The 23,626-nt window shown below is 49.9% G+C and overlaps 1 protein-coding gene across 1 annotated transcript; it reads left to right on the top strand.

Moving 5' to 3' along the window:
- Positions 1-151: 151 nt before the first annotated feature.
- Positions 152-21,954, top strand: ahr1b (aryl hydrocarbon receptor 1b; the record flags this gene model as incomplete). The annotated part of the gene is made up of 11 exons (XM_083938288.1): positions 152-275; positions 975-1,162; positions 7,605-7,705; positions 9,653-9,742; positions 11,114-11,240; positions 11,396-11,532; positions 13,138-13,343; positions 13,654-13,763; positions 16,932-17,073; positions 17,160-18,651; positions 21,808-21,954. The coding sequence occupies exons 1-11, from the start codon at positions 235-237 to the stop codon at positions 21,952-21,954; spliced, it is 2,781 nt and encodes a 926-aa protein (XP_083794414.1). The 5' UTR covers positions 152-234.
- Between the last annotated feature and the right edge of the window lie 1,672 nt (positions 21,955-23,626).

Raw genomic sequence — 23,626 nt, 5'->3', positions numbered from 1 at the left:
ACATCTCTGTGCAGTGAAGGCATACCCTGGTCCTGGTCCTGGTCCTGGTCCCTGGGAGGGCTGCACTGGTTTCTGCTGGAGTCCACTGGTTTCTGCTGGAGTCATACTGGTTTCTAGTGTAGTCATACTTGAGTCCACTGGTTTCTAGTGTGTGCTGCCGGCTCATTGGCACACTGAAAGCGGATGGATTTCCTCCAGCTTCCCTGAGACTAAATCCTCCACAACAACACAAACATGTACGCTGGAAGGAAGAGAAGGAAACCTGCTCAGAAGGGGTGAGTTGAACTGACATCTGCCCGTTAAAAGCATCTTTTACTGTCTCCTTCCTCATCCTCATGGTTAGTAAAGAGAACCTGCTGAGCACCAGCCACATGGGAAGAAAACACTACCACTGAATATTGGCTGCTAATGGATCATTCATATGCATTACTGAGAATAATGTACAGGAAGTAGATTACACTTAATAATCCATATCTGTCATTACCCAATATTGGTCAATAATGACAATATCAGCACCACAGTAGCCTGAAAGTCATATCCTGTACATGTCAGTGGATTTATTGATAATCACAATCACACAAAAGCTGTCCCCGTCCTCTGACTGCAGCGTCTTCAGTGTGATCGTCTCCACTTTCTGTCCTCCTCTGTGACAGTAAACACAATATGAACGAGGTCAGCAGTAAACAGGACCCCTGAGGACCTCATCTTGGACTCTGGGAAACACGGAAACACATGTTTTAATATTTGATCAGTGTTTATGGACCAAACAACTCATGGACAAATGTAGAAAATGTTCATTTCTAATCAAACTGCATGTAGCTGCAGCCCTGCTGTGTGTGAATCGATCCGTGTCTGAGATGGAAATGAGCTCCAGCTCTTTCTAAATCAGGACCACGTTCATCCTGAAGGTGTTTTTATGGCGTATTTACCCGATGATGAAGTGTTAAATATGATAATGCTCCCTTCATGTCCAGAGTCAAAGCCACCCCAGCTGAAGGCGCCAAGTCCAACCCGTCCAAACGCCACCGGGACCGCCTCAACTCTGAGCTGGACCGCCTCGCCGGCCTGCTGCCCTTCCCCGAAGACGTCATCTCCAGCCTGGACAAGCTCTCCATCCTGAGGCTCAGCGTCAGCTTCCTCCGCACCAAGAGCTTCTTCTCCGGTAAGACACAGCCGATTACACCGAGGTATACTCCACCGCCGCAGGCACCGTCAGCTGATGTCAGCACGCGGTGGTCGACATGAGCACGCAGAACAGGACGCTGCGTGTCACAGGGCCTAAAGGACTGTGGCAGCGTCAGCTGTGGTTCAACAGAGGGAACAGGGATGAATCTTGAAACTGAAGCTGCTAAACGTGCGTATGCGGTCCTGAAACAGCTGCTCCGGCCTGTTCCTCCTCTGACCTGCAGACACAGACACAGAGGCAGGGACGGACCGCGGGGAGAGGTTCCACGTCCAAAGAGAGGGAAGTGCCACTTCAACTCTGTAGAGATCTAAAACCTTAGGGCGCCCTCCCACTGTGCGTGCGTCCCGTGCCCCGTGCTTTAGGGTCCTTGTCCCCCCCTCCAGGCCCGTTTGTACTCACACTACCTGGGCCTCGGAGAATGCTTCTTGCTGCCTATACGTCATCACGCCGTAACACGTCACACGCATTGATGACGTCATGGCGATGCGTGGCTTTGTTTCCAGATCTTTCCATAGACCTCAGAGTTTTTGTGCGTCTGGTCGACTGTTTTTGAATCTTTTCATCGACCAAATCTGCAGTAAACACTCCACCTCCGCATCACACCAAGGTGAACCTTTCACCGCCATTGTTTTAAATGTCCGCGCATGGTCCCTCCTTCTTTTTTCAACGTCCCAACAGGCGCACAGGAAATGACCTCAGAACCGCCGTAGGCCTCGTGCTCGTACACGTGCGCACGCTCCCTGTACACGTGCAAACGTGCTTTACTAAAGCCCACCTCTCCCAAACGGGCCGTGGACGGCAAGCGTGCCGCTCCTAGACGTGGTACAGTTGCACTCACACTGGTCAAAGGAACCAGACTTTAGCTGAGAAACGTGTTTGGGCACGGTACAGAGGCACAGTGTGCGTGCGCCCTGAGTGTTCCAATGGGAACCACCAATGAATCCTATTTCTATTCTCTTGTCTGACTGAAAACAACATTTTCACAGTCTTGAATCAAACTGACTGAGTGAACCAGTGTCACACCCCTCAGTGTGTCTTTGTCTGCAGACGTGCTGGGACTTGATCGATTGTAGGGAAAACTTTAAATCTATATGTTTTAAGAGGTTTAGAGGTCGTGACCTTTGTGTCTGGGCTCCAGGCTCCGTTTAAGAAGTGGCTTTGTCGAGGAGTTAGCAGGCTTACAGGCACAGCAGATGGGTGTGTGTGTGTGTGTGTGTGTGTGTGTGTGTGTGTGTGTGTGTGTGTGTGTGTGTGTGTGTGTGTGTGTGTGTGTGTGTGTGTGTGTGTGTGTGTGTGTGTGTGTGTGTGTGTGTGTGTGTGTGTGTGTGTGTGTGTGTGTGTGTGTGTGTGTGTGTGTGTGTGTGTGTGTGTGTGTGTGTGTGAATCCTTGGTTTCTCAGTTTACAGCTGATCGTCCTAAAATGAGCTGCTTCATATTCATCAGTACCAACATACGACACAAAGCTGCAGCCACATGTGATTCATCATGAATTATTATTATTACCCAAGGCTACCAATGTTTTACGCACGTGCATGAAATGCCCGTTTGAATATACAATTTAATCTATTTTCCTTAGTGTCTCTGTGAAGTGTGAACTGCATTTCCCATGAGCACTTGCAGGAGAACAGCCCCAGGTTTGAAGGTGTAGTGAGAGAAAGCGTGTCCGTATTATAGAGTGTGTCTCATTCAGGGTCAGCTTTCTGTTTTGAATGTTTTTAAAAGAACATCTTTGCCTTTTTCCATCGCACTCAAACATTTTCACTTCCACAATTTAACAATTCATCACTGTTGTCATCCTTCATTCTAAACAGCAGCCGTTCAGAGACGTAGACAGGCTTTATGTTGGACCGTGTGCTCAGACCGCCCTGCTCCGCGCTGATCCTGCAGGAACAGGCCAGCACACCCATCTCTGTCTGAGTGCGTGAACCCTGGGTGACCCCCCCCCCCCCCCCCCCCCCCCGTCTTAGCACAACCTGAACGTATTGTAGGTCAGCTCGTCTTGCCTGTGGCTACGAGTCGCCCCGTGTCCCAGAGCCTCAGTCACACAGTAATATAGGTCTGAAGAGACCGCAGAGAGGAGGTGGGAGGAGGAGATGAAAGCCCCGGAGAATAACAACACGGCGGGATAATCCGCTCCCGGCCGCTTTACAGACCTTTTGAAGAGAGAAGGGGGGCACAGGCGCCCGCGTTTCAACTTTTGACTCTCCCAGCCTCAGAGGAACCTCTGTGTGGTAGTCCACCGTGTGTTTCATCTACATCTGTTCTCCGCGGAGAGCTGAAAGAAGGCTCCAGTCTCATGTTGGCTGCCTCCTCTCACTCCCTTATGTCCGTTGTTTTATTCCATTACTCAACGTTTACAGCTTCTTTCACACTGAGGGAATCGTTTCTGGTAAAGACGAGATTTAAAGAGGCGCTTTTGCACCATTCTTTGTGAAGAAACTCTACTTTTTGACAAATTGACAGGATCGTACGAGTGTTAGTCCACTAAGAACTTGTTTAATTGAGGGCAGTCGAGCAGGATGTGAAGTTTCAGTTTTCAGCTCCTCATTAACAGGAGAAGAAAGTGTCAAATACAGTTCTGTAGATGGACGAATGAACTCTACGGTTCACTGTTTAACACAGTCCCTTCTCCTCTGCTGCACCACTTAAACATCACTGCTGCACCACTTAAACATCCCTTTATCCATATTCACGTCCATCCACTGTAGTTCCTTTAGTCTGGAGCAGCAGGGAGGCGTGTGTGTTCTGTCTCCATGTGCTCAGAGCAGATACGTGCTGTGTCTTCTCTGTTCCTACAGCTGCAGAGACGCTCGGCCTTCCTCTGACTCCAGACACGAACAATAACACACAGTTTGTCTGAGGATGATTGAAATAGCATCATGAAGTGTTGCAGGTCCCATGAACATGTGACACTAACCTCTTTACGCCCCCACCCCCACAGACACTTTGTAGTTTGTGGCTCTCTGTTGTCAATGTTGTCATTCGGGGGACGCCCTCCTCCCGTCGGCCCGGCCGCTGCACACACATTTATTTGGGTCACAGCGATGAGTGGCTGGATTAGACGGGTCACCGTCAGTGTCATCGTCCCTCCAGCCTGCAGAGGAGACTTCAATGTGCGGCGGCTGCAGGTTGAGGAGCGGGTGTCACCAGCGTTTCCTGAGAGGTTCTGAGTCTCTCAGGTACTCAGCAGATTCAGTCCTGAGACCAGTGGAAGTCGAGTCAAGTTACTGGAGGAGCTCAGGAACATAAACACTGACTCCAAGTTTATGTTAATGTTTGATTCTTGTTTTATTGGATCTGTCCTGGCGTTTGCTTTGATCTGCTGGTTCGGGTCGATGAACCTTAAGAACCGCAGCAGACTTCAGGGCGTTGTTAGAGTGTGTGCAGTAAAATGATCGGTACTCCACTCACGCACATCACCATCCTGTACAAAACCATGGCCCTGAACAAAGAGAGACTGGTCCTGTCTGACCCGAGCCGCCCCTCAGCACCTGAAGTTACACTGCTTCCATCAGGACGCAGGTTTAATGTGCCCAGATGCAGGACTCACAGGTGTAATGTGCCCAGATGCAGGACTGACAGGTGTAATGTGCCCAGATGCAGGACTGACAGGTGTAATGTGCCCAGATGCAGGACTGCCAGGTTTAATGTGCCGAGATGCAGGACTGACAGGTGTAATGTGCCGAGATGCAGGACTGACGGGTGTAATGTGCCCAGATGCAGGACTGACAGGTGTAATGTGCCCAGATGCAGGACTGACAGGTGTAATGTGCCCTGATGCAGGACTGGCAGGTGTAATGTGCCCAGATGCAGGACTGACAGGTGTAATGTGCCCAGATGCAGGACTGACAGGTGTAATGTGCCCAGATGCAGGACTGGCAGGTTTAATGTGCCCAGATGCAGGACTGACAGGTGTAATGTGCCCAGATGCAGGACTGGCGGGTGTAATGTGTCCAGATGCAGGACTGACAGGTGTATTGTGCCCAGATGCAGGACTGACAGGTGTAATGTGCCCAGATGCAGGACTGGCAGGTGTAATGTGCCCAGATGCAAGACTGACAGGTGTAATGTGCCCAGATGCAGGACTGACAGGTTTAATGTGCCCAGATGCAGGACTGACAGGTTTAATGTGCCCAGATGCAGGACTGACAGGTGTAATGTGCCCAGATGCAGGACTGACAGGTGTAATGTGCCCAGATGCAGGACTGACAGGTGTAATGTGCCCAGATGCAGGACTGACAGGTGTAATGTGCCCAGATGCAGGACTGCCAGGTTTAATGTGCCGAGATGCAGGACTGACAGGTGTAATGTGCCCAGATGCAGGACTGACGGGTGTAATGTGCCCAGATGCAGGACTGACAGGTGTAATGTGCCCAGATGCAGGACTGACAGGTGTAATGTGCCCAGATGCAGGACTGGCAGGTGTAATGTGCCCAGATGCAGGACTGACAGGTGTAATGTGCCCAGATGCAGGACTGACAGGTGTAATGTGCCCAGATGCAGGACTGGCAGGTTTAATGTGCCCAGATGCAGGACTGACAGGTGTAATGTGCCCAGATGCAGGACTGGCGGGTGTAATGTGTCCAGATGCAGGACTGACAGGTGTATTGTGCCCAGATGCAGGACTGGCAGGTGTAATGTGCCCAGATGCAGGACTGGCAGGTGTAATGTGCCCAGATGCAGGACTGACAGGTGTAATGTGCCCAGATGCAGGACTGACAGGTTTAATGTGCCCAGATGCAGGACTGACGGGTTTAATGTGCCCAGATGCAGGACTGACAGGTGTAATGTGCCCAGATGCAGGACTGACAGGTGTAATGTGCCCAGATGCAGGACTGACAGGTGTAATGTGCCCAGATGCAGGACTGACAGGTTTAATGTGCCCAGATGCAGGACTGACAGGTGTAATGTGCCCAGATGCAGGACTTACAGGTGTAATGTGCCCAGATGCAGGACTTACAGGTGTAATGTGCCCAGATGCAGGACTGACAGTTGTAATGTGCCCAGATGCAGGACTGGCAGTTGTAATGTGCCCAGATGCAGGACTGATGGGTGTAATGTGCCCAGATGCAGGACTGGCGGGTGTAATGTGCCCAGATGCAGGACTGACAGGTTTAGAAAACCCTGGGTTCCAGTGGCTGTCGGCCTTCTTAACCATTAACAGCACTGTGGTCACTTTAACTCCTTATTTTGATCCAGTGAGGCACTGTTGCACTTTGTTGTTGACTTGACTTGACTTGGAATGACAGGAAATGAATCAACAGCGATAGTGTTTGAGCTTCTCGAATGTGAGAATGTGCAGCTGTGTGCGTACATTTGCCCCGTTGTGATGCATCCTTTATGTGCCCCCGGAGAGGCCTGAGGATCGTCTGTTGTGATGTTTTTATGGGCTGTTGGTGTCCCCGTTTCCCTCCGTTGTGCCAACAAATGCCCTGCTCCCCCCAGTCGCCTCGGGGTGTTTTTTTTTCCTGCGGCCAGCTCCCGTTCATGACGTCGCGGAGGGCACAAAATACCCCCTCCACCCTCCGGAGCTGTGAATTATTGATGGTGGACATGCTTTCTCTCTGAGCTCCGTCACCAGCAGACAAAGGTTTGGCTGCAGCTCACGGAGGATGCCTCTTAATGTGCGGAGACATCTTTAACTGCTAATTCTGCATCGTTTACTTTACTCCCACACATTTGACTGAACAGATCCCAGAGTCCTGACACCGGCTTGAACAGTCAGGTCATCGATGAACAATAGTGTCTGAAAACTGACGGCATTTCAAAAGCTGCGTCCGTCCCAGTGTGATCTCTGTCAAGTCAACACTTCCAACTAAAGACAGACTAAAGCTGATGGGCTGAGTGGTCAAAGGTGTGTAATACATGTAGCATGAAGGGCTCTCTTGAGTGTGACTTGGTGCTGGATCCAGGTCAGGCTGCCCCCCCCCCCCACACACAGGCTCCTTTAACCAGAGTGAAGCCACATGATGGAGCTTTCTCCATCTCTGTGTGGATTTAGGTCGTGATCCGCAGAAAGCGTTTAAGTGCTGGGAGCTAGGGCCTCCGTCTTTGTCTGCAGCGCTCACACACTTCCTCTGTCGTTAACGTCTCTGCTGCTGCTTCAGAAAGGCTCTTTGTTTGCCTCACACTCGACCCACTCACACACGTTTGGTCCCCGGGGTTAAAGGCACCGGGCTGGCCCCTGTGGTTTTGTCTCAGGGGTCAGAGGTCGCAGAGATGCCCCCGGGGGACTTTAGTGTGTCTGACTGTACGGGACACGTTTCACTCACAATAACTGTCAATAAGAACATTGATGAGCCGGCGCTTCGACCTGTTTATTGGTGTTTTCCTGTAGAGTCTCTCCCCTTCTGTCATTCTGTGTTGGGTCCTCTTCAGACCCAGGTAACCAACCTCTCTCTGTTCGTCTCTGTTGCAGTGGCGCTGAAGAACCAGCTGTCCAACGGCAGGAAGAAGAGCAGTGACCGCAGTGATGACAGCGTGGACGCTCACGTACCGGAGGGGGAGCTGCTGCTGCAGGTCAGTGACGTTTCTTTCTGATCTGTTTCCTGTTCCTGCGTCTTTCATCATGGCTGCCTGCTGCTGTAGTCGATGCATGTGGCTCAACTCAACAGATGCTTTTACACTTCATCAACATCTGGACACAGTTGACGCAGAGTCGTTACATCACTGTTCTTCCTCAGGACGTCAGGCACAATCAAGCAGCTCCCATCTGACCTCTGAAGACCCCGCGCTGAGTTCCTAATCATTTGTGTTATGGTCCATTTGTGCGAGGTTGTTAATGTGTGACTAGCGTCCTGAATCGTCCTGTTCCTGCTGGTGTGGAGAGTTGTTCCTCTCTCGCAGGCTTAGGACAGTCGTGCTAGTTTGCCATCGGCTGCAGTCTCTTCTTTGTGCTGAAGTGTATTTTTTAGGGTGCATCCCAGGTGACGTGTGGTGACACAGCAGCTGGTGAACAACGTGGAGCATTTAGCAGCTGAAGACAGATATTTCCCTCAGAATTGGATCGAATATTGATCTGACATTCCTCGGGTGGGTCAGGACCCAAAGAACCAGGTCCAGGTCCAAGCGTGTGAAATGTGTTTCCTCAGGAGGGGGTCTGGAGTCTCCCTTAGAGAGAGGGGGAGAAGTTCAGCATCCTTGAGGAACTCGGAGTAGAGCTGCTGCTCCTTTGCGTTGAAAGGAGCCAGTTGAGGTGGTTCAGGATCATCTGGTAAGGATGAACCCTGGGCGCCTCCCTAGGGAGGTGTTCCAGGCACGTCCAGCTGGGAGGAGGCCTCGGGGAAGACCCAGGACCAGGTGGAGAGATTAGATCTCCACACTGGCCTGGGAACGCCTCAGGATCCCCCAGTTAGAGCTGGTTAATGTGGCCCGGGAAAGGGAAGTTTGGGGTCCCCTGCTAAAGCTGCTGCCCCCGAGACCTGATCCAGGATCAGAGGCTGAAGATGAGATGAGATGAGATGAGATTCCTCAGGTGTCACAGACACACACACTAATTATTCATAGTGTTACACTTCTGCAAGACACTGCTTGATAACAAATCCAACTCATCAAGCTTTAAAAAAAGTATATATTGATGTTGTGTCCTTATGTTGAAAGAGCTTTGAGGGTGAAACTTTGAAGTTCATGGTCCAGAAACCACCATGAACTTCAACTAAAGGGAAATAAAGGCGTTTAATTCTTAACCCCAGGGTGTGAGTCACGGCTGGTTCCTCTGCTCTAAATCAGTGCACTGATAAATGTATTGATCCCAGAGGAGTAAGTGGGTCAGCGGTGGAGAATCCTGCGTTCAGCTGCTCTCCTCCACTCCAGACAGCGCACCATGAATTATCCAGAGCCGGTGAACACATCTATTATTGAAGGGAGGGGGTTTGGGGGGAGGATGTGTGTGTTGGTGGAGCTGGAAATCCACTAAAAGCATTTAAAGTATTCTTGGATGTTTGGCGTCATATCACCAAATCTAAAACACCTTCACATTGTTCACTGATGCACCAGTGAGTCGTGTGTGTGCGACTGGGGGGGGGGGGGGTTCTTCTATGTTAGATACTGACATGGGAACAAAGTGTGTCAGGGACGACAAACAGATGAATATAAAGTCAATATTTATACACAGGCTGTGTGTGTGTGTGTGTGTGTGTGTGTGTGTGTGTGTGTGTGTGTGTGTGTGTGTGTGTGTGTGTGTGTGTGTGTGTGTGTGTGTGTGTGTGTGTGTGTGTGTGTGTGTGTGTGTGTGTGTGTGTGTGTGTGTGTGTGTGTGTGTGTGTGTGTGTGTGTGTGTGTGTGTGTGTGTGTGTGTGTGTGTGTGTGTGTGGCCTGACATGGTTGCTACCAATGGGTTCTTTAGGTGTTCTAGTTCCACACGTCAGCAGAAAAGATCACACTTTGAGTTTCTTCTTGTGACGGTTTACGTCAGCGCACCCTTCCAGTCACCGATCGTTCTGATCATGCTGTGTTTTGTGTGGACAGGCCCTGAATGGCTTCATCCTGGTGGTGACGGCTGAGGGGATCGTCTTCTACTGTTCTCACACCATCCAGGATTACCTCGGCTTCCATCAGGTAAGACCTCCCTGTGAATTTCACCTCTCTCCTCTCAACCCAGCAGCCTCTTTAGACGGGAACAACCGAGACCACGGGTAATCAAACATTTCTGTTGGTCCGACAGGAGAGGAAACACAGCAACACACCAACAGGAAGTGACCCAAAACACAAGGGATTATGGGTAGAGGAAGATGGATGTAGTTCAGATATTTCTCAACCATAATTATCACTTCCAAATACAGAGTTCCCAAACAAAGGCCTTTATGTATGATGTAATCCCAATTCCTTACTTTTGTTACTATGCAAACAACATGTCTGGTTCAATATAAGAACATGTGTAGTCTCACGGCCACAGTCGTCAGGCTGAAGCAGTCTGCAGAGGGGGGACTGTAGTGAGGCAGAGCAGTGGAGTTAACAAGCACAATGACCGTGAGAGCAGCAAGTGAACGCATCGTCCTGACTGCCCCTGACGATCGAAACAAACGCGCATGTCGAGCGAGAGGTTTCATCCTCTTGGATTCACAACTGTCATCTAATCTTATTGTGGAGAATGTGATTATCAAATTATCCAAAGGCTGTGTGTCACACAAACACACACCATATAAAGGCAGACTGTACACACACACACACACACACACACACACACAGCTGCAGACATCACCTCCGCCCCTCGTTTCCCTGTCCACCTGAGACGTGTCACCATGCATTTACCAAGCTAACCCAAATGTGTCTCCGCTCATGTGGAGTGTTTGGAAACCAACAACATTCGGTGTGAACAGATGCTGTAACACCTTGAACCCAGGCGACACCTGAGAAACAACTTTGAAATCAAACAGGAACGACACAGATAAGGCCTCTGCCTCTCATGCATCATATAAATAAATCATAGAAATACTCTGTAAACGGTCTCGTGCTGAGCTAAAGCAGGCACACTTCTTCTTAGCGTAGCCACCACTAGCCTTTAGCACAACCTTAACAGGCTGCACGGAGCCCAAACACGGTCAAAGAGAAGATGAAGTCCCCCGTTTGTGAAGTGTTTCTCCTCTTTGGTGACCTGAGGTTGATCCCTCTGGGTCCACTCTGGTCCTGAGCCAGGTCATGCTGGGTCTGGACAGCAGATATCAGGGTCACAGCAGGTCTTTGGCTGGGTTTCGCTCATTTGAGTCAAATGTTCAGCGACACTCGATTTCTTTTGGCTCCACTTCAAAGCAAACGGAATCAAACGCACCCTCGGGGCACCAGCTGACAGTGACCGCTTCAACTAAACGCCTGCCCCAGCCCGCGGACTCTCACACAGTTGTATTGTTCTGAACCGTGTTGAATGTCTCTCACTGTTTCTGTGTCACTTCCTCTGCGTTCATCACACTGTGAATGATGTTTTCCTGTCAGACTGACGTGATGCACCAGAGTGTGTTTGAGCTCATCCACACCGAAGACCAGCAGGAGTTCAGGAGCAACCTGCACTGGGCACTCAACCCCCCCTCCGGCCTCGGCCCCCCCGGAGACCCCTCAACAGGTCTGTAAACAACATGGCTGACAACAGAAACTGAACATTAACGACACGTAACGGTCAATAAGTCACTGAGGGTTCCTCTAATCTGTGATCAACTTTGTCAGGTGAGTATGATAAGGACAAAGAGGTTGTTAGTTCTTATTATTTGATGTCTTCAGATGGCGAGTCGGTGTCGACCTCTTCCTGCCTGGTGAGCTACAACCCCGACCAGCTCCCGCCTGAAAACTCCTCCTTCCTGGAGAGAGGCTTCGTCTGTCGCTTCCGCTGTTTGTTGGACAACTCCTCCGGCTTCCTGGTAAGAGACAAAGAGTGTTAAAGTGGACAACAACACAACACAAAGCAATTTCAGTCCAAAGCAGCTGGACTTTGTTTTATAAAACAACAACTACTCTGTATATAGTGTCATTTCTGACGTGCTTTTGTCAGATTGAACCAATGACGACGGCTCAGATCAACCTTCCACTTAGAGGCAGGATGATTGCTCTGCACTTTCCCAGTCACATCAAGTGACAACATTGAACCCTTATTAGAGGCCTGTGGTGTTTCCAGGTCCGTCGGTGCTGCTAACAGTATGGCGTGCCACCTCAGAGTCCCTCAGGGATCAGAAGCCACCATGTACTCCTGTAATCCGCCTTAAGAGAGCCTTGGGGTCGTGGGGAAAAGGGCCTTAATCCTCCCGCAGCAGAGGGGGAACTTGCTTAGTCAGGGTTGGTAGCTCCAGACCGGCCCCTGCTACTTTCACTGAAACAATTCTCTGCAGATGGAGGCAAACCACCACGGTTCAGCAAAAATCCCCCTAACCTGCTGGGAAAACGGGCTCAGGGTCCTCCGTGAGCAGGGCACTTGAGGAGTCAGTGAGGGGTCGACAGAAATCAAATCACTTCTCAGGAGAAAACTAGTTTCAGCTTCTCATTAAAGATGGTTTCATGTTTTTGGCGGGGCAGGGACTGTAAATATAAGTGTGGTCAGGGACGCCTCTTCGCTTAAGTCAGGGATTCACGGTCTTGCTCAAGGACACTCCAGCAGCTCTCGTGAAGGGGGTTCGAACCTGTGTCTCTGTCCTCCCTCCCAGTGCGTTTGCGTGAGCATTAAGCCAGGTTTGTGCTTCTGTCTGCCGGTGGCTATGGCTTTGTTTTTTGTAATCCCTCCTGCTATTCAGGGCTGGATTCCTGACATCACGACTGCAGGCCCTTAAACCCACCAAGGTCAATTACCCAGAGCTAAAAGAGGAGGTGGGGGTCCTCACACGGGACGCCGCAGGGTGAGAGCAGGACAGCAGGCGGGAGAAAGTGGTTTCTCTCCCAAGTCTTTGTAAAGTTTCTGCTGATGTGAAAATACAACAGGTGCATGTTGAAGCAGGTTGTTAGTGATTATTGTAAATGTTGGCAGCTGGTAAAAAAATGTGATCTTTGTTCCTCAAGTACACAAGTCAGAGATGCGGTTTCCTGTTTTGGGGCTCAGTAGATTCACTGCAGAGCCTTTTGATCCAAACATGATTCAACACGATCACCAGGAAAACATAACATCTGATCTGATGTGCTAACTTTTACCACAGCTTGTTGTGTCTATAACTGGAGTAACGGCTTCATTTAGGAAGAGCTAGTAGAAGGATAATGAGCACAAACAGTGTTTATTTACAGCCAGATACAGAAAGGACAGAGGAGAGCAACCCGTGCAACATTACGCATGAGTTCATGTACAGATGGACAGACGACTGACGACCTGATGAGCTTCAGTCATGTATGAAGTCCCAGTCACTTAAAGACTCTCTTCACATAGTGTCCTGTGAGTGGTGTCAGCCGAGGGAGAGCAGCTGCTCGATGCAAAGATGCAGACTGAGGAAAAGGATTCACAGCCTCCTCTTTACATCTCATTTGGGATTCATGTGTTCTCGTGTCAGGCGCTGAACATCCAGGGTCGACTCAAGTTCCTCCGCGGTCAGAGCCGGCAGCAGTGTGACGGCGAGGGCTCGACCCCGCCTCAGCTCGCCCTGTTCGCCATCGCCACGCCCCTGCAGCCTCCGGCCATCCTGGAAATCAGGACCAGGAACATGATCTTCAGGACCAAACACAAGCTGGACTTCACTCCCATGGCCTGCGACGCCAAGTACGCACTGTCCAAACCTCACACTGTATTCAAAACAAATAATATTCACTTTGTTGTTCATCACATATGAACACGACCCTGCCTAGAACAATCCATGTTGTATCCATGTAGCCTGTTATATGTTTGATTAGTCTGCAAATATTCGCATTTTCTGCCGTTTTTGCATGAAAAGTGTCTTTATAGATGACTTGATGATTAAACATAGTTGTATGGGTTTGATTACTGGAGTAATGGGTGCAGCTCTACAGCAGCTGCTTTCAACTCGGTCCCTAATAATTCAATCATTCTGCTGCTTTTCCTGGAATTTCAGAGGTAAAATCGTCCTGGGCTACACCGAGGCAGAGCTGAGAGTTCGAGGTTCGGGTTACCAGTTCATTCACGCTGCCGACATGCTGTACTGCGCCGAAAACCACGTTCGAAGTAAGTCCCAGCTGTTCGCAGTCTGTACACTTTACATCTTAGTGAAGCCCGACTGGAAAGGCTAAAATCTGGTTCCTTTGACCAGTGTGAGTGCAACCGTACCGCGGCTAGGAGCGGCACGCTTGCCGTCCAAGGCCGTTTGGGAGAGGTGGGCTTTAGTAAAGCACGTTTGCACGAGCATGAGCAAGAGCGTGCACACGTGTACGAGGCCTGCAGCAGCTCTAAGGTCATTTCCTGTGCGCCTGTTGGAAAAAAGAAAAAAGAAGGAGGGACCATGCGCGGACATTTCAAACAATGGCGGTGAAAGGTTCACGTTGGTGTGATGCGGAGGTGGAGTGTTTACTGCAGATTTGGTCGATGAAAAGATTCAAAAACAGTCGACAAGACGCACAAAAACTCTGAGGTCTACGGAAAGATCTGGAAACAAAGCCACGCATCGCCATGACGTCATCAATGCATGTGACGTGTTACGGCGTGATGACGTATAGGCAGCAAGAAGCATTCTCCGAGGCCCAGGTAGTGTGAGTACAAACGGGCCTGGAGGGGGGGGACAAGGACCCTAAAGCACGGGACGGACGCACAGTGGGAGGGCGCCATAAAAGACCCAAAAGGATCTACCGTTAAAAACAAAAGAGCAGAAAAATGTTGCGGCTTCCTCCCGTCTTGGATGAGTGTACGTTAATGTGCGTTGACCCCTGCTTCATGTTTGGCTCCACATTACATTTGTAACACATGCAGCAAACAAACAAACAAACACTCTGTGTGCGTCTGTTGATGATGGAGGAAATCTCCAAGCGAGAGTCAAGTGTCCTACTTACCTCGTGTACCGCATGACCCGGTTAGGCGTAACCATGGCGCCCTCAACGCGCCGCTACCAGACATGCTCACACACAAAGACACACACTGTATGCATGTAGTCATGCATACAGAAATGGAAAATTATGCATATGCATTTGGAAACATACAACACAGAGATAAACACATGCTCAAGTAGACACACAGATGGGAAGGCAGGTTTCCATGTAGCACAGCAGAAGCCGACAGTGACAATAACACACAGATCTATGAACAGAGGTGAGGAACACACACGTTTACTCCTGTAGTCCCTCACACTAGCCCTCATTTATCAAACGAACGTACGGCAGAAAAAACGTGCGTACGACCAATTTCCTGGCAAACGTCGGCATTCATCAATTTGGACGTGAGCGTGAGCTACGATCAAATCTCACGTCTGGTCTGAGGTCGTGTCGCACATTTCAGCCTGTGTATCTGAAACTAATGAACAAACCTCAGCTGTCATTAAGCAGAAGCCGTCACATATTAAGAACAGATCAAAACCGATTCTTAAAACCAATAAAAAAAAATTTAAATTGTGGTTGGAGCGTCTGATTGTGCTCATGTGCGTCTGAAGGCACCATCCATGAATGATTACGCATTCATCAATCGCCAAAACTACCACTCCATAAATGTGCAGGTGATGTGTGACGCCAAGCTGTCGCTGTTAAACGTGGTGGCCAGGTGACCAGGGGGAAAAACACGGGCGTAACATGTTAATGACGATCGAATTCAGCCGCCGCATTTATCAAGGCCCGATCATTCGTACGCTGAGATCGGTCAGATATGAATGTTTCATAAATCACACGTGGGTCCTGTCCTACGACCAATTCTGTGCTCAGGTCTGCGCCCGTTTGCACGCAAGACTGATAAATGAGGGCCAGGATGAGCAAAAACATCATCACGAGGAAAGTCAAACACTAGAGAACGTACTCACCCTGTTTGTCTGTTTTGGTTCTGCACAGCAGAAGCCGACAGTGACAATAACACACAGATACACACAGATATATGTATGAACAGAGCACTCACACTGTCCGTCACACTGTCCATCCGTACCGTGCCCTGTGCTTTAGGGTACTTGTCCCCCCCTCCCTCTCCCCCCAGGTCCAGGCCCGTTTGTGCACACACTACATGGACCTCATGTACTCAAACAACAGTACCGCTCCTAGGCGCGGTACGGTTGCACTCACACTGGTCAAAGGAACCAGACTTTAGCCGTGAAACGTGCTTGGGCACGGTACGGAGGCACAGTGTGAGTGTGCCCTTACTCACCCTGTTTGTCTGTGTTGGTTCTGCTCAAAGTGACACAGTTGGATATAGTACCATTATAAGTGACCGGATCTCTATTGTGGTTGTTCTCCTTCAGAGCAGAGACATAAATATTGCAGTTCCCTCTAAAGGTCGGCAGCCCGTGGCTTCTGCTGCTAAAAATATGCAGCCATGACTCAAACTCTACTCATCCTAAAACTTGTTCCTGTACTTTCTTCGAAATAGTCTAAAAGACCAGACTTTGATGTGAAAACTCTTAATTCAACCCAACAATACCAACACTATGGCAACCAAAGATGGTCACTGTTATTGATATAGTTCTTATCCCACTCATGTTCGTTCAAGAGTTCACGTTTGCTCTTAACGAGTTATTTACGGGCTGAGACGTCATGAGTGACGCGTCGTCCGTCTTTATCAACGGTCCATGGGATTCACTGCTTCTAAAGACGGATGAACTCATATGAACCGTGCCCTGATTGTTCCAGTGGTGAACTCGCCGACAGTTCTCTGCTGCAGCACGGAAACATGACCTGCACCACAATGACACACACCGACAGACACAACACTGAGATGAGGGAGATGAGGGACTTGGGGGTAGAAGGATGTGGTGGTGGTGGTGGTGGTGGTGGTTGTTGGTCTCTGTGTGTGTGTGTGTGTGTGTGTGTGTGTGTGTGTGTGTGTGTGTGTGTGTGTGTGTGTGTGTGTGTGTGTGTGTGTGTGTGTGTGTGTGTGTGTGTGTGTGTGTGTGTGTGTGTGTGTGTGTGTGTGTGTGTGTGTGTGTGTGTGTGTGTGTGTGTGTGTGTGTGTGTGTGTGTGTGTGTGTGTGTGTGTGTGTGTGTGTGTGTGTGTGTGTGTGTGTGTGTGTGTGTGTTGGGCTGCTTATATGTGTGCAAACAGGGCTTGTAACATGTGCATGTAGCCAAAGTGAACATCAGCATGTAGCCTCCACCACAGCAGCACGCCCCACTGAGCAAATGCGGCGTGAGTGTGTGCACACAGCGGGGCGTGCAGAGGGTAAACAGCAGTGACACAGAGCCTCTGATGTCCTGTCTCATGTGATTCCAGTGATAAAGACGGGCGAGAGCGGCCTCACCGTCTTCAGGCTGCTCACCAAGGAGAACCAGTGGAAGTGGGTCCAGGCCAACGCCAGGCTCGTCTACAAGAACGGCAAGCCAGACTACATCATCGCCACTCAGAGGCCCTTGGTGTAAGTGGGCAATGATCGAGGAGCGATCTTTGAGTTTGAGCTAATTGATCCATTCATTTCTTATCTGTCACACATATTTTTCACAGGGATGAGGAAGGAGGGGAACACCTGAGGAAGCGATCCATGCACCTTCCCTTCACCTTCGCCACCGGAGAGGCGATGCTCTACCAGACCGGTTATCCCCTGCACGGCTTCCCTGATTCCTTCCAGGGCAAAGCCAAAGGCAGCAAGTCCAAGAAAGGCAAAGTGGACAAGAGCTCCTCAGATGAGCTCGACCCAAAGTCCCTGCTGGGAGCGCTGATGAGCCAGGACGAGTCTGTGTACGTGTGCCAGCCGGACACGCAGCCTAAGATGTCTTACCACAGCAGCCTTTTTAGCGAGCAGACCGGTGGCAGTGATGGTTTTGGTGGCCTTTTGAGTGCCGACAGCTGGCAAATAGCATCCAACGGTGACGCAGGGAGATGGAATAGCAAATCATCCAGTTATGATCCACTGCTGGCCACTTTGGACTCTCTGTCCCTGGACGGAGAGGAAACGTGCTCCAACAGCGAGCTCTTTAGCGCCTTGGAGAACCTGGGCCTAAATGCTGAAGACCTGGAGCTCCTGCTGCTGGACGAGAGGATGATCCAGGTGGAGCTGGGCCCCAGCCACATCCCAACACTGGGTGACCTTCTCACCAACAATGAAATCCTCTCCTACGTCCAAGACTCACTGGAAAGTGGGACACAAAGGGAGGGACGTGGAGATAGAGGTGGATTTGGACCTTCGACTCGTCCACCAGACCCAGCCCAGGGCGTCTCCCAGCAGTCACAGGCGTGTCTCACACCTGCTGTCCCTCCAGCTCTTCCCATCGTCCAGCTGTCACAACAGATGCAGCAGCACATCAGCGCAGGGGAGCTGATTCAGTCTGTCTCCCAGCCCGGAACAGTGGGCTCCAAGACCTTGACTGGGATTCCCAACAGTCACTGGGTGGTAAGGACAGAGAACCACCATCACCCAAGCAACAGCCCCCATCATGACCCACATCCTCTACTCAAGGGCCCACAGCTGAACGGTGAACATAAACACCTCCACGCACTTCTGGAATCAAGCCAACAGCAGCAGCTTCGGCAGGACCAGCACCCGGTCCACTTCCAGTCCCATCAGCCGGTGGGCAGCCAGAACACTTTGCTGCCTGACTTCCAGAATCAGCTCGGACTCACGACAAACGGATCTTACCTCCCAAACGGACATGCGGCCTTTCCACAAAACCTGGAGGTCGGCCACACGGGTTACAACGCCTCCAACACACCGCAGGCAGGCGGCACAGTGCTGAATGGCCTGACCACACCGGACTTTTGTCACTACCAGAGTTGCGTGGCCACCACACGACCCTACCAGCTGCAGGGTCACCAGAAGCACCAGCACGTGTTGCAGCAGACTCAGGCTCCAGCCTCTTGTTTGCCCCAGTGTCCAGGCCAGAACGCTGCACTGGAGCTAGAGCAGCTACTGGGTTTGTCCCAGCCACAGCACAGCCTGCCGTCATTAGAGGCCTACAGCAGGTTCGACACCGCGGCACAGGACTCCACTCACAGCAAGGTAAGAATGGGATTTTTGAGTTCTCCAGAGAGAGCATCAGTCAGAGCAAACACAGTAACAGACAGTCCTGTTTCTACTTCTGTTTGATTGTTTATGCCAAAACCATTAAAGAAAAAAAATGCTATTACACATGTGACTTCACTCTTGACGTTGAGTTAAATCCTGGATGAAAATGATGAATGCAGGTTTAATTCTCCTGCAGCACGTTTCATTAAACACAGACGTGATCTGTTTCTGTTTATACGACATCCTCACTGAATATTAGACCCAGGAAAACAGGGCTTACGCTGCATGTCCACGAGACAGTGAGTAATGCCTTCCCCTCCCTGAACAGTCCCTCTGAGTCCCACTGCGACCTTCTGTCGTGTGTCAGGCCTGTTCTGTCTTCTTCTTTACTTCGTCACCATCTCAAAAAGGACTCAAGCTGCCAGCTCTCCTCAGAACTGTTTGGTCTGGGAGCCAAACTCTTGATCCTCGCCCGCTGACGGGGCCTCCAGTGTGCGTTGCCCTCAAATATCAGTGAACATCAACAAACCCAGGGCTGCGGCATCTACGCTGCACTGTTCTCTTTCACTGTCATGGAAATGGATTTTATTCCGAGTCAGCACACAGAGGCCGCGGGCTGGCATGGAGCTCGGGGTAAACTGTGATGATGCGAGCAGACAGGCCATGTAAATAAGACGAGGGGGAGATGGGTCAGAGCAGCACCGTCTGAGAATAGAGGCCACGAGGATGAGTGTGTGTGTGTGTGTGTGTGTGTGACTAATGGGGCTGAGTGTTGAGGATTATCATTCAGTTCAAGTCACAGTTTGTTAAAAATGGCGACAGATAATTAATCTGCAGCTCTTTTGATAATCGATCAATCACGTCAAAGCCCAAACTTCTCAGATGTGCATGTTTTCAGGTTTTGCTTTCGTCTACTGTGAAAGTAAACTGAATATCTGTGTGTTTGGACTGTTGTGCAGACAAACCAAGCATCTCGAGCCTGTCAGAGTGGCCTTGGGGAGATAGTGACGGGCCTTTGTTATGACACTAACGTCCAAGATAAATCAATATTGAAAATTACTGTTCTTTGCAGCCCTAATAAAAGTGAGCTGTAGTCGTTCCAACCGTTATTGGGTCTGTTAATGAGGGTGCATAATGTTGAGAGGAAGCAGGGATTGTCTTTAAACTCCAACAAAAACTTTCCCCAGTGATGACGGAGCAGCGAGGTCTGGGGAGCGTCATCCTCATAAATGCTAATCAGGACAGAGTAGAGAGACGCACGGAGCTGGAGGTGGACAGACACAGAGAACCAGGAAATGAGAGTGTGCCAGTCAGCGCTGCCAAGTTTGAAGCAGGGTTTAAAGCAGGACACACACACACACACACACACACTCAGCTGTGAGCTCTAACAAAGGCCAGTGTAGAGATCAAAAGCAGACATTAGAAAGTTGTATAAGGTTATACTTATGTTTGTCATGTCTTAAGCTCCATCCACTGTGGGGCGGCTGGTTTGAGTTCTTCACTAAGGCCTTTAATCATCCATGTCACCCAGACCCATCCACCGTGTAGTTCGGGGTGGCCAATCCATTCATTCATTCATCTTCAACCGCTTGTCCCTATGGGGGTCGTGGGGGGCTGGTTTGAGTTCTTCACTCAGGGCGCCCTCCCACTGTGCCTCCGTCCCGTGCCCCGTGCTTTAGGGTCCTTGTCCCCCCCTCCAGGCCCGTTTGTACTCACACTACCTGGGCCTCGGAGAATGCTTCTTGCTGCCTATACGTCATCACGCCGTAACACGTCACACGCATTGATGACGTCATGGCGATGCGTGGCTTTGTTTCCAGATCTTTCCGTAGACCTCTGAGTTTTTGTGCGTCTTGTCGACTGTTTTTGAATTTTTTCATCGACCAAATCTGCAGTAAACACTCCACGTCCGCATCACACCAACGTGAACCTTTCACCGCCATTGTTGTTGTTGTTAAATGTCCGCGCATGGTCCCTCCTTCTTTTCTCTACGTCCCAACAGGCGCACAGGAAATGACCTCAGAGCCGCCATAGGCCTCGTGCTCGTACACGTGCGCACGCTTGTGCTCGTACACGTCCAAACGTGCTTTACAAAAGCCCCTAAGGCTATTTCACTTTCCACATTGTTAGCCAGAAAGCTCATTTTACAGTGTTGGAAATCTGAAAGGGCTTCTACGTTTGATACGTGGTAGAGAGAACTTGGAAATCTCTTAGACTTAGAGAAAATCAGGTACATAATCTCTGGTAAAGAGGATATTTTTTTGAAGATATGGAAACCGTTCCTCAATTTAACGTCTACAACCTGAGTTAGTGCCGTTCTGTCGCTGTGCCATTGGATCTATACATGTGTCCTGCTTGTCTCATGTCAAACAAACATGTTTCAAACATGTTTCAAACAGTTCACCACCACCAGCTTTTGCTAATATGTTTCTATTGTTGTGTTTAAAAAACAATAGAAATAAATTCAGAAAAAGAAAGTTGTACGAGGTCTGCTGCAGTTCACAGATCTCCTCAACCCTCGTCTTGATTATGGGATGTTGTTCCTGTATTTCATGGAGCAGCCTCGTCAGAGTTGTGTTCATCACAAACTTAGATTATAAATAGAGTGAATTGTCACCTCCAGACTGCAGAGAGAATCATCCATGCACATACTTCTGATGTGATCTATTTTCAGTGTCATTGTCCCACAGCGAGATAACAAAGGAGACATAATGAAATCTGAGCGCAGGAGCGGAGAGAGGACAGAAAAGCAAAGAGGCAGCGGTGAGAAAGAGCACAGTAATGAATAGAATAAGGTCTCGGCTCCAGAGATGGCCGACCCCGGCAGGCATCCATTCATCCCCGCCCCATTCAGCCTCCTCTGTTATTCTTCAGGGTCAGTGGCTGTCCATGAAAGGGAAGTAGTGGCAGGCCGGCCAGTCAAGCATGAGCGGTGCTGACCTACAATTTGACTGTCATCATTACCTAATGCTGTGAACGCAGGAGGGAGGGAGGGGCAGGGGGAGGGGGAGGGAGCGATGCACCCGGGCTGTCCTCAGCTCAGTCAGAAGAGAGTGATTTACGTTATCTGTCCACTCCTGTGTCTCTCATGGTTTGGTGATAAAAAGATCAATGAAATGGTTCAAATGTGACCCCTTGTGTGTTTTCCAGCTGGAGCACGGTTGCCTCCTCAGTGCCACCAACGCGGCGTACATCAGGACGTGTCTGATGCCCAATGGAAACGGAGTGGTGACGGGCGACGTCCCAGACGGACTCCCCGCCCTGCAGGACCCCCAGAAATCTGGATTCTTCCTCTGAAGGGCGTGTGCAGAGAACCAGAGGAGGCTAGAGGGGAAGGTACAGGAGGGAAAAAGAAGGAAGACTCCTTTTCATTTTTTTTTTTTTTAATCAAACAATTGGAGGAGTGAAAAAGAGGCGCAAGGACTCAGGACCAGAAAGTACTTTTGTCTCACCCCAGAGTCCGATATGACGCCCGTTCTCCTCAGAGAGCCGACACGAGGATCGGAGGAGAGGCGTATTCTGCTCCGTCACACTGCCCATTAGGATGTTGCTCGTCGTGCGCTCACTAAAAGTGTCCTGTTCATGTTGGGATAGGATGTGTGCTCTTCTTGTACCTGATTGGAGGCAAAACTCTGAACTTCCTGACCCACTGTGCTCCGTCTATGCGCGCTGTTGAAGAGAGTAGAAACTCCAAACTCAAACCCTCATAGCTTCAGGAGGCCTTTCCCTTTGTGTTGGGAAGTTTCATCACCATTCAAATGAACTCATTTTCATAATGTGCATCTTTCACATGACTGCCGACCATTTCCTAAAGCACGCTGAACATTTGTAGATTCCTACTTTGCGAGTGGATCTTGGTGAACAGCTGTGCACCACATGAACATATGCATAGCTGCTGTTTCCCAGCCTGGGATCAATAAAGTATTTCTATACTATAATGTTCCTTTGGAAAGTAAATACAGCTGTATACGATCGATGAGCTCTAGTCTCACAACCAAGCTTCAAGGCTGCAGCTTAATACTTATTGGATTCTCATTTCTAAAGCAGCCGCTGCCTGAAACACGTGCTTTAAAACTGGTCTGCAGGAACATTGGAAGACTTGATTTGCAGTCAGCGGCTGAAACATAATTCCCCACCAACATCTACGTTATATCAGTCCAAGAACAGCTGCTTTCCCTGGGGTTGCACCCACTCCTCATGTGTGCTGGTCGTCCGCTTGTGTTTCCTCATACAGGAGTGTGCATCATACAGACGGCCATGAGATTTGGAGTGAACACGCCAACAGATCATCGAAACGTGTGTGTCTGTGGATGACCTTCGTCCTGGTGCTTTACATGTCAACAGAACAGCATTTGATTCTTATTGTTGAGACCGTTGAGATGAGATTCAGACGGGTGGTCGCAGCTTCAGATCAGACGGTTTTCATTTATCGCCGCTGCGTTCATCCCATGCTGCGCCTACTTGAGGTTTACAGTGATCTTGTGCACTTACAGCACATGTATATCAGACAGAATTCAGAAAGGATCTGATTGGTCCGTCAGTGGCGCTGCGATCAAACAAAGAAAGCATTTCAGTTTCCTGACCGGAGACGGTGTGAAGCTCTCCCGTGAATGCCTTGTCTCGGCGGCCTCGGCCGTCACACTCCCGCTGACTTTCCCCTGCAGTCGTGTCGCGTGGGAAACACTGAGTGCACTCGCATGCACGCAGTAATCCATTAAGGACATAATTGTAAATAATAGATCACAACCGAAGGCCGAAGAGGAAGTGCATGGAAGTATTTCTCCAGTTTCTGTTTTCCTGTGATCACAAATGATGAAGAGCAGATCTGCACTTAAATGTAGTCTTTTTTTATTTCCATATCTCAACACACGTGAACATAAGTGTGCAAGTTAAGGTCTACATCAGGAGCTCAGAGAAGGGCTCCTTGATCCGTAGTGTTTGTCTCAGATTCAAACCAAACCATGCTAGC

Source organism: Echiichthys vipera (assembly GCF_963691815.1).
Source record: "Echiichthys vipera genome assembly, chromosome: 23".
NCBI lineage: Eukaryota > Metazoa > Chordata > Actinopteri > Perciformes > Trachinidae > Echiichthys > Echiichthys vipera.
Note: the sequence above shows the minus strand (reverse complement) of the source record. Positions and strands in the feature narration are given on the sequence as shown.